Raw genomic sequence first — 20,260 nt, forward strand, 5'->3', positions numbered from 1 at the left:
CCTCGGGGCAGCCCCGGCCCGCACCGCCCCCGGCGCGGCCCCCCCGGGGCAGCCGCGACCCCCCCGGGCACCCCCCGCTTCCCTTCCGACCCCATTCCCGCTCCTTCCCTCTCTTTCTCTCCCCCATTTCCCATTCCCCTTCTCTCCATTCCCCTTCTGCCCATTTCCCATTCCCCTTCTCCCCATTTCCCTTCTTCCCATTCCCCCAATTCCCATTGCTTTTCCTCACCCATTCCCATCCCATTCCCTTTCCCCCCAGTTCCCATTCCCTTTCCCCCCATTTCTACTCCCTTTCCCCCCATTCCCATACCAGTTCCCTTTCCCACAGTTCCCATTCCCTTCTCCCCATTCCCACTACCTTTCCCCCCCTCATTCCCTTTCCCCCTCATTCCCATTCCAGTTCCCTTTCCCATTCCCCCAATTCCCATTCCCTTTCCCATTCCCCCAATTCCCATTCCCTTTCCCTCCGCCCCCTTCCCTCCCCTTTACCCCCCATTCCCCCAATTCCCATTCCCTTTTTGTCCCCATTCCCTTTCCCCCCATCCCCACCCCCTTTTCCCCCCATTCCCATCCCCTCTCCCATTCCCATCCCCTTTCCCTCTCCCCCATCCCCTCCCTCCGCTCTCCCCCATTCCCATCCCCTCTCCCTCTCCCCCATCCCCTCTCCCCCATTCCCATCCCCTCTCCCTCTCCCCCATCCCCTCTCCCCCATTCCCATCCCCTCCCTCCGCTCTCCCCCCCGCGCTGTCGGTGGGCGCTCCCGGCCCCCCCCGCGCCCGGTGTCCAATGAGCGCGCCCGTTGCTGGCAGGTGCGCAGTGTTTTTGTTTTGGGTCGAAGTTGAGGCCGAGCGGCGGCGCCGGGCGGAGGCCGCGGAGCCCCCGGGACCGCCCCGGGACCCGCCGGGACCACCCCCGGCACCCCCGCGGCACCCCCGGCCCGGCCCCCGCCCCCGCCATGCGCAGGGAGATGAACGGGGTCACTAAGAGCCGCTTTGAGGTGAGGCCCCGGCGGGGGCAGGCCCGGCCCGGCCTGGCCGAGGAGGCGGGCGGGGGTCGGGACGGGGGGTGCGAGTCCCCCCCGATCGTCCCGAGCCCCCTCCGGTCACGCCGAGCCCCCCGAGATCACCCCGAGCCCCCCCGATCGCCCCGAGCCCCCCGAGATCGCCCCGAGCCCTCCGAGATCGCCCCGAGCCCCCCCCGATCGCCCCGAGCCCCCCGAGATCACCCCGAGCCCCCCGAGATCACCCCGAGCCCCCAGATCGCCCCGAGATCGCCCCGAGCCCCCCCGATCGCCCCGAGATCACCCCGAGCCCCCCGAGATCGCCCCGAGCCCCCCGATCGCCCGCAGCTCCCTCGGAGCCCCCGGCGCGGACAGCGCGGCCCTGGGGGGGTCTGTTTGAATGGGGCAGGAGGGGTTTGGGGAGGGGGCTCAGGGCGGTGCCCCCCCGGTTTGGGGGTGTTGGTCCCTATTTTGGGGAGGGGGATGTTTGGGGGGGCTGCGGGGGGCTCTGTGAATGGTGCTGGGCGGGGGTCGCAGCCGGGGGTGTCTTTGGGTGCTTGGGGGGTCTCAGAGCTGTGACCCGCCGGGTTTGGGGGGTGTTGGTCCCCATTTTGGGGAGGGGGATGTTTTTGGGGGTCTCTGAGTGGGGCTGGAGGCGTATTTGGGGAGGGGGCTCAGAGCTGTGGCCCCCCCTGGGTTTGGGGGATGTTGGTCCCTATTATGGGGAGGGGGATGTTTTTGGGGGTCTCTGAGTGGGGCTGGAGGGGTGTTTGGGGAGGGGGCTCAGAGCTGTGGCCCCCCCTGGGTTTGGGGGGTGTTGGTCCCCGTTTTGGGGAGGGGGATGTTTTGGGGGTCTCTGAGTGGGGCTGGAGGGGTATTTGGGGAGGGGGCTCAGAGCTGTGGCCCCCCCTGGGTTTGGGGGGTGTTGGTCCCCGTTTTGGGGAGGGGGATGTTTTGGGGGTCTCTGTTTGAATGGGTCGTGTCTGGGGTTTTTGAGGCTTTGGGGGGGCTCAGGGCTGTGACCCCCCCTGGTTTGGGGGGTGTCGATGGGAACCTTCTCCCCCCCCCGCCCCATTTTGGGGGTCCCCCCGTGTGTTGGAGCCCCCCGGGCGGGCAGAGCCGCTGCCAACGTGTTGCTGCGAAGTTGAAGCTGGGCCAGGAGAGGTGGGAATTGCGCCTGGAAAACCCCACGGCCTTTGGGAAAGAGAGAGGGAGGGGCGGGTCGGGGGGGTTTTTTGGGAAAAATTGGATTGGAGGGAGGGGAAAGGGGCTGGAGGGGCCGGAAGGAGCGGAGGGGAAACAATGGGATCTATTGAAAGGCGGAGTGTGGAGCCGGGGCGATCCCAGCCCGCATTGTTATCCCAGCTGTCCTCCCGGGGGAGGAGGAGGAGGAGGAGGAGGAGGGAGGGGGGGCAGGGGAGGAAGGGCAGCCCCGGGATTTGCATCCCGGCGCTGGGAGAGGCTGTGGAGGCGGAACAGGGACTGCCCGGCCCGCGGCGGGGACAGGGACAGGGATGGGACAGGGACGGGGATGGGACAGGGATGGGGACAGGGACAGGCACAGGGACAGGGATGGGACAGGGACAGGCACAGGGACAGGGGTGGGACAAGGACAGGGACAGGGACGGGGACAGGAATGGGACAGGGACAGGGACAGGCACAGGGACAGGGACGGGGACGGGGATGGGACAGGACGGGGACAGGGATGGGACAGGGACAGACACAGGGACAGACACAGGGATGGGACAGGGACAGGGACAGGGACAGGACAGGACAGGGACAGGGATGGGACGGGGACAGGGATGGGACAGGGACAGGGATGGGACAGGGATGGGGATGGGGACAGGGATGGGGACAGGGATGGGACAGGGACGGGGACAGGGACAGGGATGGGACAGGGACAGGGACAAGGATAGGACAGGGACAGGGACAGGGATGGCGACAGGGACAGGGACACGGGAGGAGAAGAGCCCGCAGTGGAACGATGTGGCTGTTCCCACCCCGAGCAGAGGGCCGGGATGTCGAGCCGGGAAAATGGGATGTGGAGAGCGGCTGGTTGGGCTGGAATTGCCCGGGAGAGCAGCCCTGGCGCTGGGAAGGGGCAGCAGGGGCTGCTGGGCTGATTCCCACGTGGAATTGTTTCCTTCCTCTGCCCCGGTGTCAAACCCTCCGTGCCTGGGGAGGCTCCGCCAGTTTCAGTGTCACAATATCCACGTTTCTGTTGGAATAACCCCGGGAGCTCCGGAGAGGAGCCTGCACGTCGGGCTGTCCAGGCTTATTGTTTTACTGTTCTGGGCTGTTCTTGCCTGCACAGACTTTTTTTATTTACTCTTTTTGCCCTGAGAGCTTTTGTTTTGACTCCTGGAGAGTGGCTGGTTACAGAGCAGAGTAAAACCAGGTTGGTGACAGAACTGGGGGGGAAACATCTCTCATGGCATCGACCTTTTGCTTCCTTATCCTTCAGTGCTGGAGTTCATCCCAGTTTTGGGAGGGATGTCATCAGGGTTGGACCAGGACAACCCAATTCCCTGGGGAAAAGGAGTGGGGAAGAGCTTTGTTTGGGTGGGTTTTGGGTTTGGATCTTTTTTTCTGGAATGTTGTTTCTTCTTATAGTAAAAAAAGCAAGTTGGGAAATGAGGAAAATGCTCAGAGAGTGTTTGAGGCCTGAATTGGTGTTTTTGGAACTCTGTTTGTACAGGAAGAGTTGGTGTGTTGTGGAAAGGCTGAGTTTGGGCTGCAGGAAGTGCCTTCAAACATTATCCTGGTTTTTGGCTGGTTTGGTCCCTGTGTTTTGCCCAAAGCTGGGCCTGCCCCATCCCTGGAAGTGTCCAAGGCCAGGCTGGAGCCCCCTGGGACAGGGGAGGGTGTCCCTGCCCGTGGGATTGAAGGTCCCTTCCCACTCAAACCATTCCATGATTCCAAGTCCAAGGCATGGCTTTGGTATCTCTGACCTGTTACAACCTGGAAAGGGTGAGTTTGGAGCAGTTTTCCTTGAAATCCATGGATTTCCACTGAGGTTCTGCTGGTCTGAAAAGCTTCCAGAATGTGGGTGTGTTCACATTTGTAAATAGATTTATTTTTCAGAGCTGCAGGATGGGTGGAAATTCCACTGTTCTTCCTAGAAACCACTTTGTGAAGGTTTGCTTGGAGAGGAGAAGTTCTGTGGGAGCTCAAATTTCACGGGACAGGAGGACAGTTGGGCAGAAATGTGTGGAGGCTGTTCAGAGTTGGGGAATATTGTAAGGTCATGAAAGCAGCACAGGGCTGGGTGAAGAGTCCTCTCCTTCTCCCTCTCCCTCCTTCTCCCTCTCCCTCCTTCTCCCTCTCCCTCCTTCTCCCTCTCCCTCCTTCTCCCTCTCCCTCCTTCTCCCTCTCCCTCCTTCTCCCTCTCCCTCCTTCTCCCTCCTTCTCCTTCTCCCTCCTTCTCCCTCTCCCTCCTTCTCCCTCTCCCTCCTTCTCCCTCTCCCTCCTTCTCCCTCTCCCTCCTTCTCCCTCTCCCTCCTTCTCCCTCTCCCTCCTTCTCCCTCTCCCTCCTTCTCCCTCTCCCTCCTTCTCCCTCTCCCTCCTTCTCCCTCTCCCTCCTTCTCCCTCTCCCTCCTTCTCCCTCTCCCTCCTTCTCCCTCTCCCTCCTTCTCCCTCTCCCTCCTTCTCCCTCTCCCTCCTTCTCCCTCTCCCTCCTTCTCCCTCTCCCTCCTTCTCCCTCTCCCTCCTTCTCCCTCTCCCTCCTTCTCCCTCTCCCTCCTTCTCCCTCTCCCTCCTTCTCCCTCTCCCTCCTTCTCCCTCTCCCTCCTTCTCCCTCTCCCTCCTTCTCCCTCTCCCTCCTTCTCCCTCTCCCTCCTTCTCCCTCTCCCTCCTTCTCCCTCTCCCTCCTTCTCCCTCTCCCTCCTTCTCCCTCTCCCTCCTTCTCCCTCTCCCTCCTTCTCCCTCTCCCTCCCTCTCCCTCCCTCTCCCTCTCCCTCCCTCTCCCTCCTTCTCCCTCTCCCTCCTTCTCCCTCTCCCTCCTTCTCCCTCTCCCTCCTTCTCCCTCTCCCTCCCTCCCCTTCTCCCTCTCCCTCTCCCTCTCCCTCTCCCTCTCCCTCTCCCTCTCCCTCTCCCTCTCCCTCTCCCTCTCCCTCTCCCTCTCCCTCTCCCTCTCCCTCCTTCTCCCTCTCCTTCTCCCTCTCCCTCTCCCTCTCCCTCTCCCTCTCCTCCCTCTCCCTCTCCCTCTCCCTCTCCTCCCTCCCCCTCTCCTCCCTCCCCCTCCCTCTCCCCCTCCCTCTCCCCTCCCTCTCCCCTCCCTCCCTCCCTCTCCTCTCCCTGTGGATACCCAGAGTACTTTCCCTGGCTGAGCAGAGGAAATTGGGCCTTTGGAGTCTTATCTTGGGGTAAAAATAGCCCGATCTGGGGCCGTGACTGACATATTGTGTCTGATTCAGCCTTTAAATACCAAGCAAATGGTTGAGGGGGAGGCTGGGTTGGGTTTTCACTTAGTTTATTGTCTTTGTGGAGCCACATAAACAGATTCCTGAGCCATTGTTGGTGGGTAATTCCCAAATCCAGTCGGGATGGGATTTAATAACCATTTCTTCCTGTAGGAACGAACTGTGGTGTGGAATATGGGCCAAGCTCCTGGAATTGGGCTTGGACATGGGGGTTCTGCTTCCAGGAGGAGTGGAATTGTCTCCTTTAACTGGGAGGATGGGCCCGGCAGTGCCCAGCCCCAGGAGCAGGAATGGAATCCTCCCTTTCCAGGAGGTGTGGCCACCACCGAGAAAATACCCACTTAGAGCAGCAAAGCAAACAAAAAGGGGAAACATCACCCAGAGTGGCTCCTGATTCGAATGTGGAACATGCCCTGACACACCCCAGGCCTGCCTTATATTTGGGATTTCTCTGCTTCCTGCCTTGGGAAGCCCAGCCAAGCTGCAGCAGTGAGGAGGGGGAGCATCTCCTGGGGCTTGGGGGCGACTCCTGGAGTTTGGGAGCATCTCCTGGAGTTTGGGAGCATCTCCAGGGGCTTGGGAGCATCTTCTGGGGCTTGGGAGTGATTTCTGGAGCTTGGGAGCATCTCCTGGGGCTTGGGGGCATCTCCAGGGGCTTGGGAGCATCTCCTGGGGCTTGGGAGCATCTCCTGGGGCTTGGGAGCATCTCCACCTCCTGGGGCTTGGGGGCATCTCCTGGGGCTTGGGGGCATCTCCTGGGGCTTGGGGGCATCTCCTGGGGCTTGGGGGCATCTCCTGGGGCTCGGGAGCATCTCCTGGGGCTCGGGAGCATCTCCTGGGGCTTGGGGGCATCTCCTGGGGCTTGGGGTCATCTCCTGGAGCTCTGAGGGTGCTCCTTTACCATCCCAAGGCCTGAGTTGTCCCCACTGCTTTAATCCATCTCATCCATGCCCCTCTGCCCTGGGATGCCATCAGGAGCTGGGGTGCTTTAGGCCTGGTTTCCTCACTCCCTGCTCTCCCAAACTCACCCCCCACAGCCAGTGGCACCTTTGGGGGCAGGGAACCCCCCAGAGCCCTGTGGTTTGGGGGGTGCTGAGGGCACAGCCCCACCATGGCAGCACCTGCAGGGGGGCTGGAGGGGCTGGTGGGCCCCAAACCACCTGTCCTTGGGCAGCAGCAGTTAAATATGGATTTATGGAACAATGGCCTGTTTGGTGTTGGGCTGAGCCCGGGACAAGCCATGGGCAGGCTCCAGGCCCTCAGCCCCCTGCCCTGTGCAGGGGCTGCTGCTCCTCAGTGTCCCCTGAGTGAGCCCTGAGGGATTCCTGTCCCTCCTCCCCTCCCAGACCAGCAGCCATGTGTGCAGTCTCCTCCACATCCTCACAAACACCACCACACAAAGAGCTCCAGCCTTTCCAGCTTCCTCTGGGAGTCTCCAGACCCTCCAGTCAGCAGGAGCTGCTCCTGCCTGGGAAGTTTGTCCTGAAAATGACCCCCAGTGAACTGCAGGGGTGTGTGTGAGGCAGGAGGGGCTGTGGCAGCCTGGGCAGCACCTCCAGCCCCAGAGTGCACCAATCCAGGGTGTCCCACAGCGTTTCCCTCCTGGATTCAGGATCCTCAGTGCCAGGGAATCGTCACCCTCTGTAATTCCCAGGCTTTGTTTGATTTCAGAGCCATGAAATGAGCTCAGCTCGAAGCAAAATGGGAAATGTCAGAGGCTCCAAAATCGAGTTGCCTTCTAATAATTAATCCTGTCTGTGTTCAGAAAGCTGAGTTGAATAATCCCACTGACCCTAATCCCATTTGGGAATCCGCCGGGTCCCTCCCTCTCCAACACCACTCCTGGATTTCAGCTTTTTCTTGGCTTTGGAGCTGCTCCTTTTGGGGTTGTGTGTTCCCTTTCCTGGGCTCCCTCCCTGCTGTGCCCAGGAATGGAGGTTGTGTAAACACAGGGACACAAACAGAGCAGGGCAGACTTTGCTCTGCCTCCTCCTCGCCAAAACTGGAGTTTGGAGTTGCATTCCCAGTGGGAGGAGGGACCTGGTGCTGTGGCACAGGCACCACCTGAGGTGGCACAGTTTGGTACCCAGGAATGTGGCTCACAGGGAATGAGAAACAGCATAAAAAATTAAAAATACAGATTTTTGGAGGGGGCAGTGTCCAAGCTGGTGGATTTTCCATGTTTTTATTCACTCCTGGGACAGTGGGAGGTGCCCCTGCCCATGGCAGGGGTGGCACTGGGTGGGCTCTGAGGTCCTTCCAGCCCATTCCATGACTGGTGAGGGGTCCCCTGGCTGGTTCTGGGGGAGCAGAACACGGGGGGAAGCCCTGGGTGGTTCCCTGGGAGCTGCTGGGGTTGTTTTGGGGATCCTGAGTGTCCCCATTGCTGGGCTGTGTCCCCCCAGCAGGGCAGAGTCAGAGCCACGGGCACAGCTCATTACCTGCACCCCATCATTAACTGGGGCCTGGGCACAGCACTAATTACTGTTTTTGCTGGGCTGCCTGGCTGGGAGCTCCCTTTGACTCATCCCCTTGGGAAAGTGCCCTGGGAGGGTTTCCTGCTCCCTGCTGGGCTGGGGGATCCCTGGGGTATCCCTGTGGATCCAGCAGTTTTCCATGGAGGAACCCCCAGTGCCCTTCCCAGCTCATCCCACTGGGTTGTTATTAAGGCACCAACAGTGGAGTTTAATTCCAAATAAATGTACCAATAATCCCAACATCTCCTACCAAACAGCTCAGTACAAACCCAGCAGTGAATGAAAACACCTTATTACCAATAATGATAATATTGCCAGTAATAATAATATTGCCAGTAATAACAGAACTGCAGGTGTTGGGGAGGGGCAGAACTGTAAGAAATTTATCCAAGCAGCTTATTTGAGTTGGGATGAGCTTTGGAGAGCTGGATAAGCCTTGGCTTTAACCTGAAAATACTGAATCATGCCTGGGGTTTGGGGCTTGGTCTTAATCCATCACAGGTGCATTTGTAGCAAAACCAAAATGGGTTTGTAGAAAGGTAAAAATAAGCAGTGACAGTGGGTGGTAAAGGCTGTCCTGGGAGGCCAGGAAGTCTTTGTCTTATTTATACCCTTCCTTCTTGCTCTGGGATGTTGATTTTATGGGCAACAATCTATATTTAAACCCTGAGAGGCTGAGGGAGCAGCAGCAGTTTGGGTCAGGCTCCTGTGCTGGGTCACAACACACGGCCGGGGGTGCTGAGGGGTGAAAGGAGCTGCCAGGGCAGGATCTGGGGCAGCCTGGGGAGCAGGGAGGGTGTTCTGGCTGCTCAGCCCTTGCTGTGATCCCAGAGACCAGTCCTGGGCAGCCAAAGCTGCTTAACTGGCAGCTCTGAGCTGTGCCCAGCTGTGCCCAGGCTGCTCCAGGGGCACCTGAGCCGTGCCCAGGCTGCTCCAGGGGCACCTGAGCCGTGCCCAGGCTGCTCCAGGGGCACCTGAGCCGTGCCCAGGCTGCTCCAGGGGCACCTGAGCCGTGCCCAGGCTGCTCCAGGGGCACCTGAGCCGTGCCCAGGCTGCTCCAGGGGCACCTGAGCCGTGCCCAGGCTGCTCCACGGGCACCTGAGCCGTGCCCAGGCTGCTCCAGGTGCTGCCAGGGCTGGGCAGGAGGGGCAGCTCCTCGGATGTGTGTCCTTCCCAGCTGGAATCCATCGGGTAACTGGGGCTGGGGGGCTGGGATTGGGATTGGGGAGCACAGGGAGCTCCACTGGGTTGGGGATTGGGATTGGGGAGCACAGGGAGCTCCACTGGGGGCTGGGATTGGGATTGGGGAGCACAGGGAGCTCCACTGGGGGCTGGGATTGGGATTGGGGAGCACAAGGAGCTCCACTGGGGGCTGGGATTGGGATTGGGGAGCAGAGGGAGCTCCACTGGGGGTTGGAATTGGGATTGGGGAGCAGAGGGAGCTCCACTGGGGGCTGGAATTGGGATAGGAGAGCACAGGGAGCTCCACTGGGGGCTGGGCTGGGTGGGATTGGGGAACACAGTGGGTGTCACTGCTCCCTCTCCCCCTGGGTGTCTCCTGTGCCCTGTCAGGGTGTGTTGTGCTCTGGAGCTGCTCCCTGGGCAGCCTCAGCCTCTCACCGGTGCCAGTTTTCCCTCTGAGTGCCCATCAGGGTGGATCCTTCCGTGTCTCAGTGCCACCCCAGCCCCAGGTGCCTCCTCTAACCTTGCAGCCACTAATTCCCCCGAGCTCTGGATAAGCCTCATCCCTTTTCCTGCTCTGAGCTGTGGGTTCTCTGCCTTAGCAGAGCAATGTTTGGGTTCAGAGTCCGTGTCAGGCTGTGGCTCTGGGGCTGCTGCAGCCCCACCAGGAATGGTTTTAGGCTTCCAAAGGTCAGGGTTAGGTGGGATACTGGGGAGAAATCCTTCCCTGGGAGGGTGGGCAGGCCCTGGCACAGGTTGGGCAGAGGAATTGTGGATTCCCCAACCCTGGAGGTGTCCAAGGCCAGGCTGGAGCACCCTGGGACAGTGGGAGGTGTCCCTGCCCATGGCAGGGGGTGGCACTGGGTGGGCTTTGAGGTCCTCCCAACCCAGGGGCAGAGCCAAGGCCTGTAATTCCCACCTTTCCCAGCCTGCTCCGTGGCAGTGCCAGGCTACAGGAGTGAGGGCACAGCACTGTGTGTGGCAGCCCCAGGGACTGTCACCCTCCTGAGCAGGTGTGGCACAGCTGGGGGTGGCTCCTGGGCAGGACACTCACAGCTGTCACCTGCTGTCACCCTCCTGGGCAGGTGTGGCACAGCTGGGAGTGGCTCCTGGGCAGGACACTCACAGCTGTCACCTGCTGTCACCCTCCTGGGCAGGTGTGGCACAGCTGGGCAGGACACTCACTGCTGTCACCTGGGTGGTGCCACAGCTGACCCAGTTGGGTGGCTCTGCCCTGGAAGGAAGGGCTGGCACAGCTGAGGCCTGAGTGGCACCTTTGCCTCGTCCCTGGGAGCAGAGGAAGGGGGGAATTGTCCCCACAGGGGCTGCTGTGGGAGCAGAGGAAGGGGGGAATTGTCCCCTCAGGGGCTGCTGTGGGAGCAGAGGAAGGGGGGAATTGTCCCCTCAGGGGCTGCTGTGGGAGCAGAGGAAGGTGGGAATTGTCCCCTCAGGGGCTGCTGTGGGAGCAGAGGAAGGGGGAATTGTCCCCTCAGGGGCTGCTGTGGGAGCAGAGGAAGGGGGGAATTGTCCCCACAGGGGCTGCTGTGGGAGCAGAGGAAGGGGGGAATTGTCCCCACAGGGGCTGCTGTGGGAGCAGAGGAAGGAGGGAATTGTCCCCAGAGGGGCTGCTGTGGGAGCAGAGGAAGGGGGGAATTGTCCCCAGAGGGGCTGCTGTGGGAGCAGAGGAAGGTGGGAATTGTCCCCTCAGGGGCTGCTGTGGGAGCAGAGCCAGTTTGCCCCATATTTCATACTCTGGACAGCAGAGGGGCAGTGACTGAGGGCAGGGCACAATTCCCTGCTGTGCTGCTGAGGGAAAGGCTCTCCCAGCTCTGCCTTTGGTCACTTCTGTACATCTTGTAAACTTGCTTGGTTTCATGGACTCCCAGCAGGGATTGGGTTGGAAGGACCTCAGAGCCCATCCAGTGCCAGCCCTGCCATGGGCAGGGACACCTCCCACTGTCCCAGTTGCTCCAGCCTGGCCCTGGACACTCCCAGGGATGGGAAATCCACAGTTTCTGTGCCCAACCTGTGCCAGGCCCTGCCCACCCTCCCAGGGAAGGATTCCCTCCAATACCCAGTTTGGCTTCACACTCCAGCACACCTGACACATCCTGTTTCACACAAACCACAAGATTTACATGCAAGAAAACCAATTTTTCTGTGTCCTGACCAAAATAATTCATTCTGGGGACCCCACCTGGTGTAAGGGATGATAAAAGATGTTGGGAAAAGCAAACCTGGAGCATTTAGTGCTTATCCCTGGAAATATTTAGAAAGCCTGGAAGAGGCAGAACAGCCTCTGCCATTTTTTCAGAGCAGTTTTATTTCTGGAAGGGCTTGCCAGAAAGTCACCATGTCCACTGATATATTTAGCTGGATGTGCTGCCATGACTTAGCAAAAATCCCAGTCCCAGCCTGTTTCCACCCAACCTCTGCCAGCTGAGCCCCAGCTCTGGAGAAAACAGGCCTGTGATGCCCCCTGGCACTTCCCAGGCTCCCAGGAGAGGGAATTCCAGAGCCCAGGATCTCCCATGGATGGAGCACAGCCTGCCTGGGCCCGCTCAGGTTTGAAGTCCAAGGCCTATTTTTAGTGAGACAAACCCCAATCATTCCTTTGGATTAGTGCTGGTCAGAGGGGAGTTCCTGCAGAAAGGAGGGCAGGGCTGGGATGGAGGGGGGACTTCTCTGCTGAGGGATTGCCTGGGATGGGGCACAGGAGGCTGGGGCTGCTTTGGGGTCTCTGGTTCATTCCTCTCTGCCTCCTCCTGCCTGTTCTCTCCTGCTCTGGTTCCCTTTTGGGACTCTTCCCCCTGCTCTGGTTCCCTTTTGGGCCTCTCCCCCTGCTCTGGTTCCCTTTGGGGACTCTCCCCCTGCTCTGGTTCCCTTTTGGGCCTCTCCCCCTGCTCTGGTTCCCTTTGGGGCCTCTCCCCCTGCTCTGGTTCCCTTTGGGGACTCTCCCCCTGCTCTGGTTCCCTTTTGGGACTCTCCCCCTGCTCTGGTTCCCTTTTGGGACCCTCCCCCTGCTCTGGTTCCCTTTTGGGACCCTCCCCCTGCTCTGGTTCCCTTTTGGGCCTCTGCCCCTGCTCTGGTTCCCTTTGGGGACTCTCCCCCTGCTCTGGTTCCCTTTTGGGCCTCTCCCCCTGCTCTGGTTCCCTTTGGGGACTCTCCCCCTGCTCTGATTTGCTCCTTTCATTTCTCCTGCCCTGTTTTTGGGGTGGGTTTAGGGCTGTTGGCCTGGCCATGGTGGGTCAGGGGTGGATCTGCCTGTTGGTGCAGCCCTGGGGACAGAAATCCTGCCTGGTTTTCCCACCACTAATTCCTCTGCCTTTCTCCTTGCCTGGAGCCCTCTGTGCTTCCCTTGATTCCCCAGCTGATCAGCTCAGCATTCCACGAGCTGCTCCCATCCCAGAGTGTGCCTGTGTTGCTTTCCCAGCCTCAGGAATGGCTGTGGAGCTCCACAGTCACCTGCTGGGTGGGGCTGTGTCCAGATCTGCCTCCGGGAGATGCCCCTGTCTGAGGGAACAGCCCTCCCGGAGCTCTGGGAGCTGGGAATGGCACAACCTCCCTCTGATTAGCAGCAGATTGGCTGTGGTTGCTGTTCAGGTGGTGATTCCTGTGGTGGGAGGTGATGGAAGTGTCTGGGGGGGGTCACAACCCTTGTCTGGGTGAGGGTTTGGGAAGGAGCACCGGAGTTTCTGGGAGAATTCCAAGCAAAGGGATTTGGGAACCTGCTTTGAGCCTGGCTCTGACAGCCCTGGGACAGGGTGGTGGGCCCAGATCCAGGGGCTTTAGCACTTCTTGGAGCATTTAAAAGGCCACTCAGTGACTGCAGGTTGGAATTTCATGTTGGATTGCAAGTTAAGATGTGGGAGGTGATGGATCCCTGCTCAGGGACGGGATATTTGGGAGGGGATGGGATTCAATCCTTGTTCAAGTGCAGGATATCTGGGAGGTGATGGATCCATACTCAGGTACAGGATGTTTGGGAGGTGATGGGATTGGATCCATGCTCAAGTATGGGATATTTGGGAGGTGATGAGAGTGGATCAGTACTCAGGTACAGGATATTTGAGAGGTGATGGATCCCTGCTCAGGTACAGGATGTTTGGGATATGATGGGATTGTATCCATGCTCAGGTACAGGATCTCTGGGAGGGGATGGGATTCAATCCATGTTCAAATACAGGATGTTTGGAAGGTGATGGATCCATGTTCAGGTACAGGATATTTGGGAGGGGATGGGATTGGATCCATGTTCACATACAGGATATCTGGGAGGTGATGGGATTGGATCCATGTTCACATACAGGATATTTGGGAGGTGATGGGATCCAATCCCTGCTCAGGTACAGGATATCTGGGAGGGGATGGGATTGGATCCATGTTCATGTACAGGATATTTGGGAGGTGATGGACTGTCCCCTGTACCCTGCTCAGGTGCAGTTGGAAATCTGTATCCCAAAGCTTCTCTGTCAGGAATTTGCAGAGTTCTGGAGCAGCCTCGTTGCCCAGCCCTCCCTCCCTCCCTGGGAAAGCAGGATTTGTGCCCTGGGAATGGGCTGACTGTGGCTCTGTTTCCTGCAGATGTTCTCAAACAATGACGAGGCCGTGATCAACAAAAAGCTGCCCAAGGAGCTGCTGCTCAGGTGAGTTCCCTGGAAAAACATTGGATTTGTGGCTTTCCTGGAAGGGGGGGTTGTTTCTGGTGGGAACAGACACAACAAAGCCAGAGATTGTCCTTGTGGGGAGGTGACAGGACATGGCTGGGGACAGCCTGGGCACAGCGTGGCTGGGAATGGGGCAGGGAATGGGACTGTGGTGGGGAGAGAAGGGCTGGAGGTGGATGGGGATTTGCAGGGGCTCCAGGGGGGTGTTCTCTGGGCTCCCAGGGCCCTGCTTGGAGCCTGGGGGAGGCTCCTGGGAGATGGAATGATCCAGAAGTGAACCAGGGGCAGAGCTTTGGCTGCTTTCTGTGTGTGTGAGGGGACATTCCCCTCCAGGTGTCCCCTCCTGGGGACAAAACTGCAGCAGGGACAGCAGGGCCAGGACAGGGATCTGGGATTTTCTGCTGAGGCTGTGACTGCCCCTGGATCCCTGGGAGTGCCCAAGGCTTGGAGGAACCCGGGACAGTGGAAGGACAATCCTTAAGGTCCCTTCAACCCAGACCCTGCTGGGATTCTGTGACAGCTGTCACAGTCCTGCCCTCAGGGAATGCAGGACAAACATCCCTGTCCCAGGTGGGGCTGAGGTGCCAGGGACAGGGGTGATGCCCCAGGATCCCCCCAGGGCAGTGCCCACCCTCCAGACCCAGCACCACAAACTCCTGTGCTTTGGGGTGCCAAGGGCTGCTCTTCTGCCCTTCCTCATCCTCCTGCTCTGGGTCTTGCTCGAGTGCAGCTCCCTGAGCCACACTCAGGGGCACCAAACCCATCTGAGGGCAGAGAGAGGAGCAGCCCCTGCCCAGGGCAGTGCCCAGACACTCCAGCCTTTGTGCCACAGACAGTGACCCCCATTGGCAGAGGTCCCAGCCAGGCCTCCCTGTCAAAGGCACCACTGTCACTCCACACAGATTCATCTTCCCAGGCTGCTGGCAGGGAATTCCCTCTCTCCAACCCACCACTTATGGACTTTAAAGGTTTATCAACTCCTGGGCTCTGCCCTGTTCCACCCACCCTGGGCTTGGCTGTGCCACTGAGGCACAAACCTTTCCAGAGGGCAGGACTGGGAGGGCTTGGCCACTCTGGGGCCTGTCCTGGCAGAATTCCCTGGGTAGTGCAGGCCCTTCCCTCCTTCTGACCACAGAACCCCTTCTCCAATTGTCTGGCACTGTTTGTGCAATCATGGAATGGTTGGGGTTGGAAGCACCTCAGAGCCCACCCAGTGCCACCCCTGCCATGGGCAGGGACACTTCCCACTGTCCAGGGTGCTCCAAGCCCTGTCCAGCCTGGCCTGGGGCACTCCCAGGGATCCAGGGGCAGCCACAGCCTCAGCAGGAAGTCCCAGATCCCTGTCCTGGCCCTGCTGTTCCTGCTGCAGTTTTGTCCCCAGGAGGGGACACCTGGAGGGGAATGTCCCTTCACACACACAGAAAGCAGCCAAAGCTCCAAAAAGCAGCGTGGCCTCCACTGCCCTCATTCCTTGGCTGCTCCAGCTCCTCCCTGGGCAGTGTCTGCCCTGCTGACCCAAGGGTGGGTCCATCCTGGGCCCTGCTTGTGTCCCCAGAGGGACATCCCACCCCTCTTCCCTGTGCTGCCATTCCTGTTGTTGTGAAGGTGCCTCATTCTGTGCAGTCTGGGAGCCAAACCCCCAGCCTGGATTTTCCATGGTCTCTGCAGGTCTCCTGGAGAAACTCCTGCTCCTGGAATGTTGTGGGGCTGTTCCACAGCCCCCTTGGCTGGGGCAGGGACCAGGAGTGGGAACTGGGCTTTTCCTGCCTGGTTTTTGGGCAGTGGGAATTGGGCTTTTCCTGGCTGGTTCCTGGGCAGCTCAGGCAGAGGGAATTGGGCTTTTCCTGGCTGGATTTTGGACAGAGGGAATTGGGTTTTTCCTCCCTGGTTCCTGGGCAGCTCAGGCAGAGGGAATTGGGCTTTTCCTGGCTGTTTTTTGGGCAGTGAGAATTGGGTTTTCCTGGCTGGATTTTGGGCAGTGGGAATTGGGTTTTCCTGGCTGTTTTTTGGGCAGTGAGAATTGGGTTTTCCTGGCTGGATTTTGGGCAGTGGGAATTCGGTTTTCCTGACTGGATTTTGGACAGTGGGAATTGGGTTTTTCCTGCCTGGTTCCTGGGCAGCTCAGGCAGTTTGCAGCCCTCTCCTGGCCTGAGCAGCTTTGAGTCCCTGCTCCAGGTGCTGCCCCTTCCCAGCCCTGCCCCATTCCTGCCCCTCCCTGTGGGGCTGGAGCTGTGGGGCAGCCCCGAGGTGGGAGCAGGGCAGTGTCTGTCTCTGCCCCTGCCCTGCAGGAGCTGGGCTGGATAATTTTAGCAGGCTGAAGGTCTAAGCTGGCTCACCTCGGGGCTGCAGCACCCAGGGATTGCAGCAGGGCATGACCCTGATCCCTCAGTGCCAGGGGGAAAGTGAGGAGGCCTGGGGGGGATTAGGAGGGTGAAACCTGGGAATTCTCTGCCTGGGTGTGTCTCACCCAAACTGTCCTGCCCCTGGGGAGTCCCTTTGCAGTGGAACAGTTTAATCTGCTGCAATTCCAGCCTTAATTCCTGCTTGGGAAGGCTCAGCCTCCCTCCATCCATGATCACTCTTTCATGATAAAGTTAATTTGTGGATTATTTTCTCACTGTCAGCTCTGAAGGGTACAAAGGCTGATGTAAAAGCACTGGGAGCAGAACAGGAACCCAACGTGGATGGAAAAATAAATATCCAAATATCCCAGCTCAGTGTCTTTGGGTCTGTTAAGGCAGAATTGGGAAAAACCATCCAAGTGGTGCTGATGAACTTCATGCTGCTGATTTGTGGGGCTTTTTAATGTCCCCCAGCACTCCTTGGAGGAGGAGGAGGAGGAGGAGGAGGAGGAGGAGAAGCCGCCCATGCTGGGGGCTGCAGTGGAATCCCCTGTGCCTGCAGGGCCTTCCCTGTGCTCCTGCTGCTCTGCCCAGGCCCTGGGGAGCTGTTGGGGCACCATGAAATCCTCAGCAGGGTCAGCAGTGCTGGGAGGAGCCTCCTGGGCAGCCCCATCCTGCTCAGCCACCACTCCCAGCTTGGGCAGGGCAGGGGCAGCTCAGCAGGCACTGGGAGAGGCTCTGGAGCCTCCCAGGGCTCAGCTCTGCAGCTTCCCAGGGCTCAGCTCTGCAGCCTGGAGGGGGCTGAGGGTGATCCCAGTGGGAGAGGGCCCAGGGGGAATCCTGGAGCTGTGTGGGGAGGGAGGAGGGAGGGATTTATCCAAGGCTCACACCTGGAGTCAGCCAAACATCCCAACATCCCTGGCTGGGGCTGCACAGCCCGGGAGGGGCACTTGGGGTCCAGGGTCCCCGAGTTTGCTCTCAGGGGGTGCTCCAGGCTCCAGGGTCCCCGAGTTTGCTCTCAGGGGGTGCTCCAGGGTCCAGGGTCCCCGAGTTTGCTCTCAGGGGGGGCTCCAGGGTCCCCGAGTTTGCTCTCAGGGGGTGCTCCAGAGTCCAGGGTCCCCGAGTTTGCTCTCAGGGGGTGCTCCAGGGTCCAGGGTCCCCGAGTTTGCTCTCAGGGGGTGCTCCAGGCTCCAGGGTCCCCGAGTTTGCTCTCAGGGGGGGCTCCAGGGTCCCCGTGTTTGCTCTCAGGGGGTGCTCCAGGGTGTGAGCTCCCCATTTCCCAGCGGCTCCAGAGCCGTGTTTTGCTCTCCTTTGGGAACTGCCACCTCTGCAGTTCTTTTGACAGCCCAGCCAAACCATTCTGCTGCCCCAGTGCTTTTCTTTTTGCCCTTTGTTTTCCACACTCCCTTTGTGGGAACTGTCAATACCCACTGAGGTATCCCTGATTTCTGTTCCAGAATTTTCTCCTTCCTGGATGTGGTCACTCTGTGTCGTTGTGCTCAAGTTTCCAGGGTAAGAACCTTCCTCTTTCCTGGTGGGTTTAGCAGGGGATTGGATCTGGGGGACAGTCCTCTCCCTCCTGCCCTTCCCAGTCTCCCAGGGGGTTGTACCAGGTTGTGCCACTCAGCTCTCATTTGGTGGCCCTTGTTAATCCTGGAAAACTCCCCTGGCACCAGGGCAGGGGATTCCAGGCTGGAATAGCATTTTCCAGTGTCCCAGGTGGGAAGGGGAGGGGTTTGACTCTTTGCCCAGACCTCTCTCCTCAGCCTGGGTTTGTCCAGGGACCCCCCAGTGCTGGAACCCCCAAACTGGGAGCTGCAGGATGTTCCCAGCTCTGGCTCTTTGTTTGGGTTGTGTAATGTGACAATTCCCACCCTCCTCCTGCCCTGGGGGCACCAATTCCCTGCTTGGGGGGCTTGGAATTCTGGGTTGTGCTTCTGGTACCTGCCCAGCTCTCCTGTTGGAATTCCCTGCTGCTTTTCCACCTGGAACACTGGGAATGTTGTTCCCCCAAGGAGCAGGCTGGGACTAGGTCCCCACTGACCTTTTTTTTTCCCATATTAACCACACATTTCCATTTTTCCCCCCATAAAGGCATGGAATGTTCTGGCCCTGGATGGCAGTAACTGGCAGCGAATTGACCTGTTTAATTTCCAGAGGGATATTGAGGTAACATTCAGTGACACACAAACCCCTTTTTCCCTTGTTAAACTGTAATTACAGCCTAGAATAGATTTCCTCCTCCCAGAGTAACCCTCTTGCCTTCCCTGCAGACAGAAATCATTAATTTCAGTCCTTCAGCTTCAGGGAGTCTTTCAGGTCTTGTCAATCCATTCAGCTTTTGGAAACGGGCAGAGTTTCGTGTCTGTGTCAACACGTGGAGGGGGTGGTGGGAGGAAAATGGTTTTGCCTGTTCTGAAAACATGAATCAGTAGAAAAGGTTTGTTTTTAGGGCAAACTGGTGCCTGTGTGGAGCAGAACTGGGGCTGTTCCTCCTCCCACTGCAGGTTAACCCAGCACTGATGAGACCACGAGGGCTGGTCAGGCACGGCCTGCAGCGTTTCTGTCCTGCCCTGCCTGTCTTTAATATAAAAAAATGGAATTTAAGTGAAGGGGATGTGGGGGCAGGAGGTCAAAATTGTCCCTCAAAGGTGCAGCTCTGGAGCTGCCTGGTGGTTCAGTGTGGGCTCTGAGCAGGAAAAGAGATGAGGGAATAAAAGACCAACCCTGGAGTCTTTTATCAGAATGTTTTATCCTGTTTAAAAGAAAGTCCTGAAAAAACTCAGGCCCTTCAGTCTTGGGTCAGAATGTTTTGTCTGGTTTAAAACAGGTGTGAGGAGGGAGAGTTTGGAAGGAGGGAGAGAGGGAGAGTTTGGAGGGAGAGTTTGGAGGAGGGAGAGAGGGAGAGTTTGGAAGGAGGGAGAGAGGGAGAGTTTGGAGGGAGAGAGGGAGAGTTTGGAGGGAGAGTTTGGAGGAGGGAGAGAGGGAGAGTTTGGAGGGAGAGTTTGGAGGAGGGAGAGAGGGAGAGTTTGGAGGGAGGGAGAGAGGGAGAGTTTGGAGGGAGAGTTTGGAGGAGGGAGAGAGGGAGAGTTTGGAGGGAGAGTTTGGAGGAGGGAGAGAGGGAGAGTTTGGAAGGAGGGAGAGAGGGAGAGTTTGGAGGGAGAGAGGGAGAGTTTGGAGGGAGAGTTTGGAGGAGGGAGAGAGGGAGAGTTTGGAGGGAGAGTTTGGAGGAGGGAGAGAGGGAGAGTTTGGAGGGAGGGAGAGAGGGAGAGTTTGGAGGGAGAGTTTGGAGGAGGGAGAGAGGGAGAGTTTGGAGGGAGGGAGAGAGGGAGAGTTTGGAGGAGGGAGAGAGGGAGAGTTTGGAGGAGGGAAACAGGGAATGCATCACCCTGATTTGTTACAGGCAGGGGCATAAAGATGAGTGAAAATTTGGGGGCTTCCATTGGCTACAGATTTGGAATAAAAAAGCCTTTTTTTCCTGGGTCTCCTGAGCACAAGTGTTTGAATCCCTTTTCCTGTGAGCCTCAAACTCCTGGGCTGGTTTTGCTCCTGGATGGAAATTTGGGTTTATCCATTTCTGGAATTCTGAGTGCCCAGGGTGCAGGTCCCCTCATCTTCCTTGGGGGGTCCTTGGTCATGTCCAGGAGCTCCAGACCAGAGGAGACCCCTCGGAATTCCTGCCTGATTGGCTTTAGGGAACTGCTCCTTGTGTCTCCCTCTTCACAAGCTGAATAATTTCCCTCCCTGAGATCCTCCCCATGGCATTTCTGTTTCCTTGGCACCCTAAACCTGTTGTTGATCTGCCCAGTGTTGGACTCAGCTGTTTTTTGGGGGGCTGCTGAGGTGCCTTTGGGGTCTCACAGAGCCCTCCCTGTGTCCCCCAGGGCCGAGTGGTGGAGAACATTTCCAAGAGATGTGGGGGATTCCTGCGGAAGCTGAGCCTGAGGGGCTGCCTGGGAGTGGGGGACAACGCCTTAAGGTGGGGCTGCTGCTGCTGCTTCCCCCTGGGAATGGGCTGGGAGGGGAGCCCTGGATCCTGGGACTGGCACTGGGGGATCCTCACCCTGGGATGGGGGGATCCCTCACCCTGGGACTGGCACTGGGGGATCCTCACCGTGGGATGGGGGGATCCTCACCCTGGGACTGGGGGGGTCCTCACCCTGGGATTGGG

At 58.9% G+C, this 20,260-nt stretch overlaps 1 protein-coding gene across 7 annotated transcripts in view; it reads left to right on the forward strand.

Moving 5' to 3' along the window:
* Window positions 1–20,260, forward strand: part of FBXL20 (F-box and leucine rich repeat protein 20) — a 34,254-nt gene that overhangs the window by 168 nt on the left and 13,826 nt on the right. For 3 of the 7 annotated variants that reach the window (XR_011699676.1, XR_011699677.1, XM_071577420.1), the window contains exons 1-5: window positions 844–997; window positions 13,665–13,726; window positions 17,547–17,601; window positions 18,184–18,258; window positions 19,974–20,068. Coding sequence is in view for 5 of the 7 variants with exons in the window: in XM_071577420.1 (XP_071433521.1) it covers window positions 956–997; window positions 13,665–13,726; window positions 17,547–17,601; window positions 18,184–18,258; window positions 19,974–20,068 (329 nt within the window). In the remaining 2 variants the exon portion in view is untranslated. Of the gene's footprint in view, window positions 1–843; window positions 998–2,912; window positions 3,399–8,996; window positions 9,090–11,581; window positions 11,646–13,664; window positions 13,727–17,546; window positions 17,602–18,183; window positions 18,259–19,973; window positions 20,069–20,260 lie in introns of those variants that run through there. The other 4 variants (XM_071577423.1, XM_071577424.1, XM_071577421.1 and 1 more) reach the window with 4 other exon arrangements.

Source organism: Pithys albifrons, chromosome 25, assembly GCF_047495875.1.
Source record: "Pithys albifrons albifrons isolate INPA30051 chromosome 25, PitAlb_v1, whole genome shotgun sequence".
Lineage (NCBI taxonomy): Eukaryota > Metazoa > Chordata > Aves > Passeriformes > Thamnophilidae > Pithys > Pithys albifrons.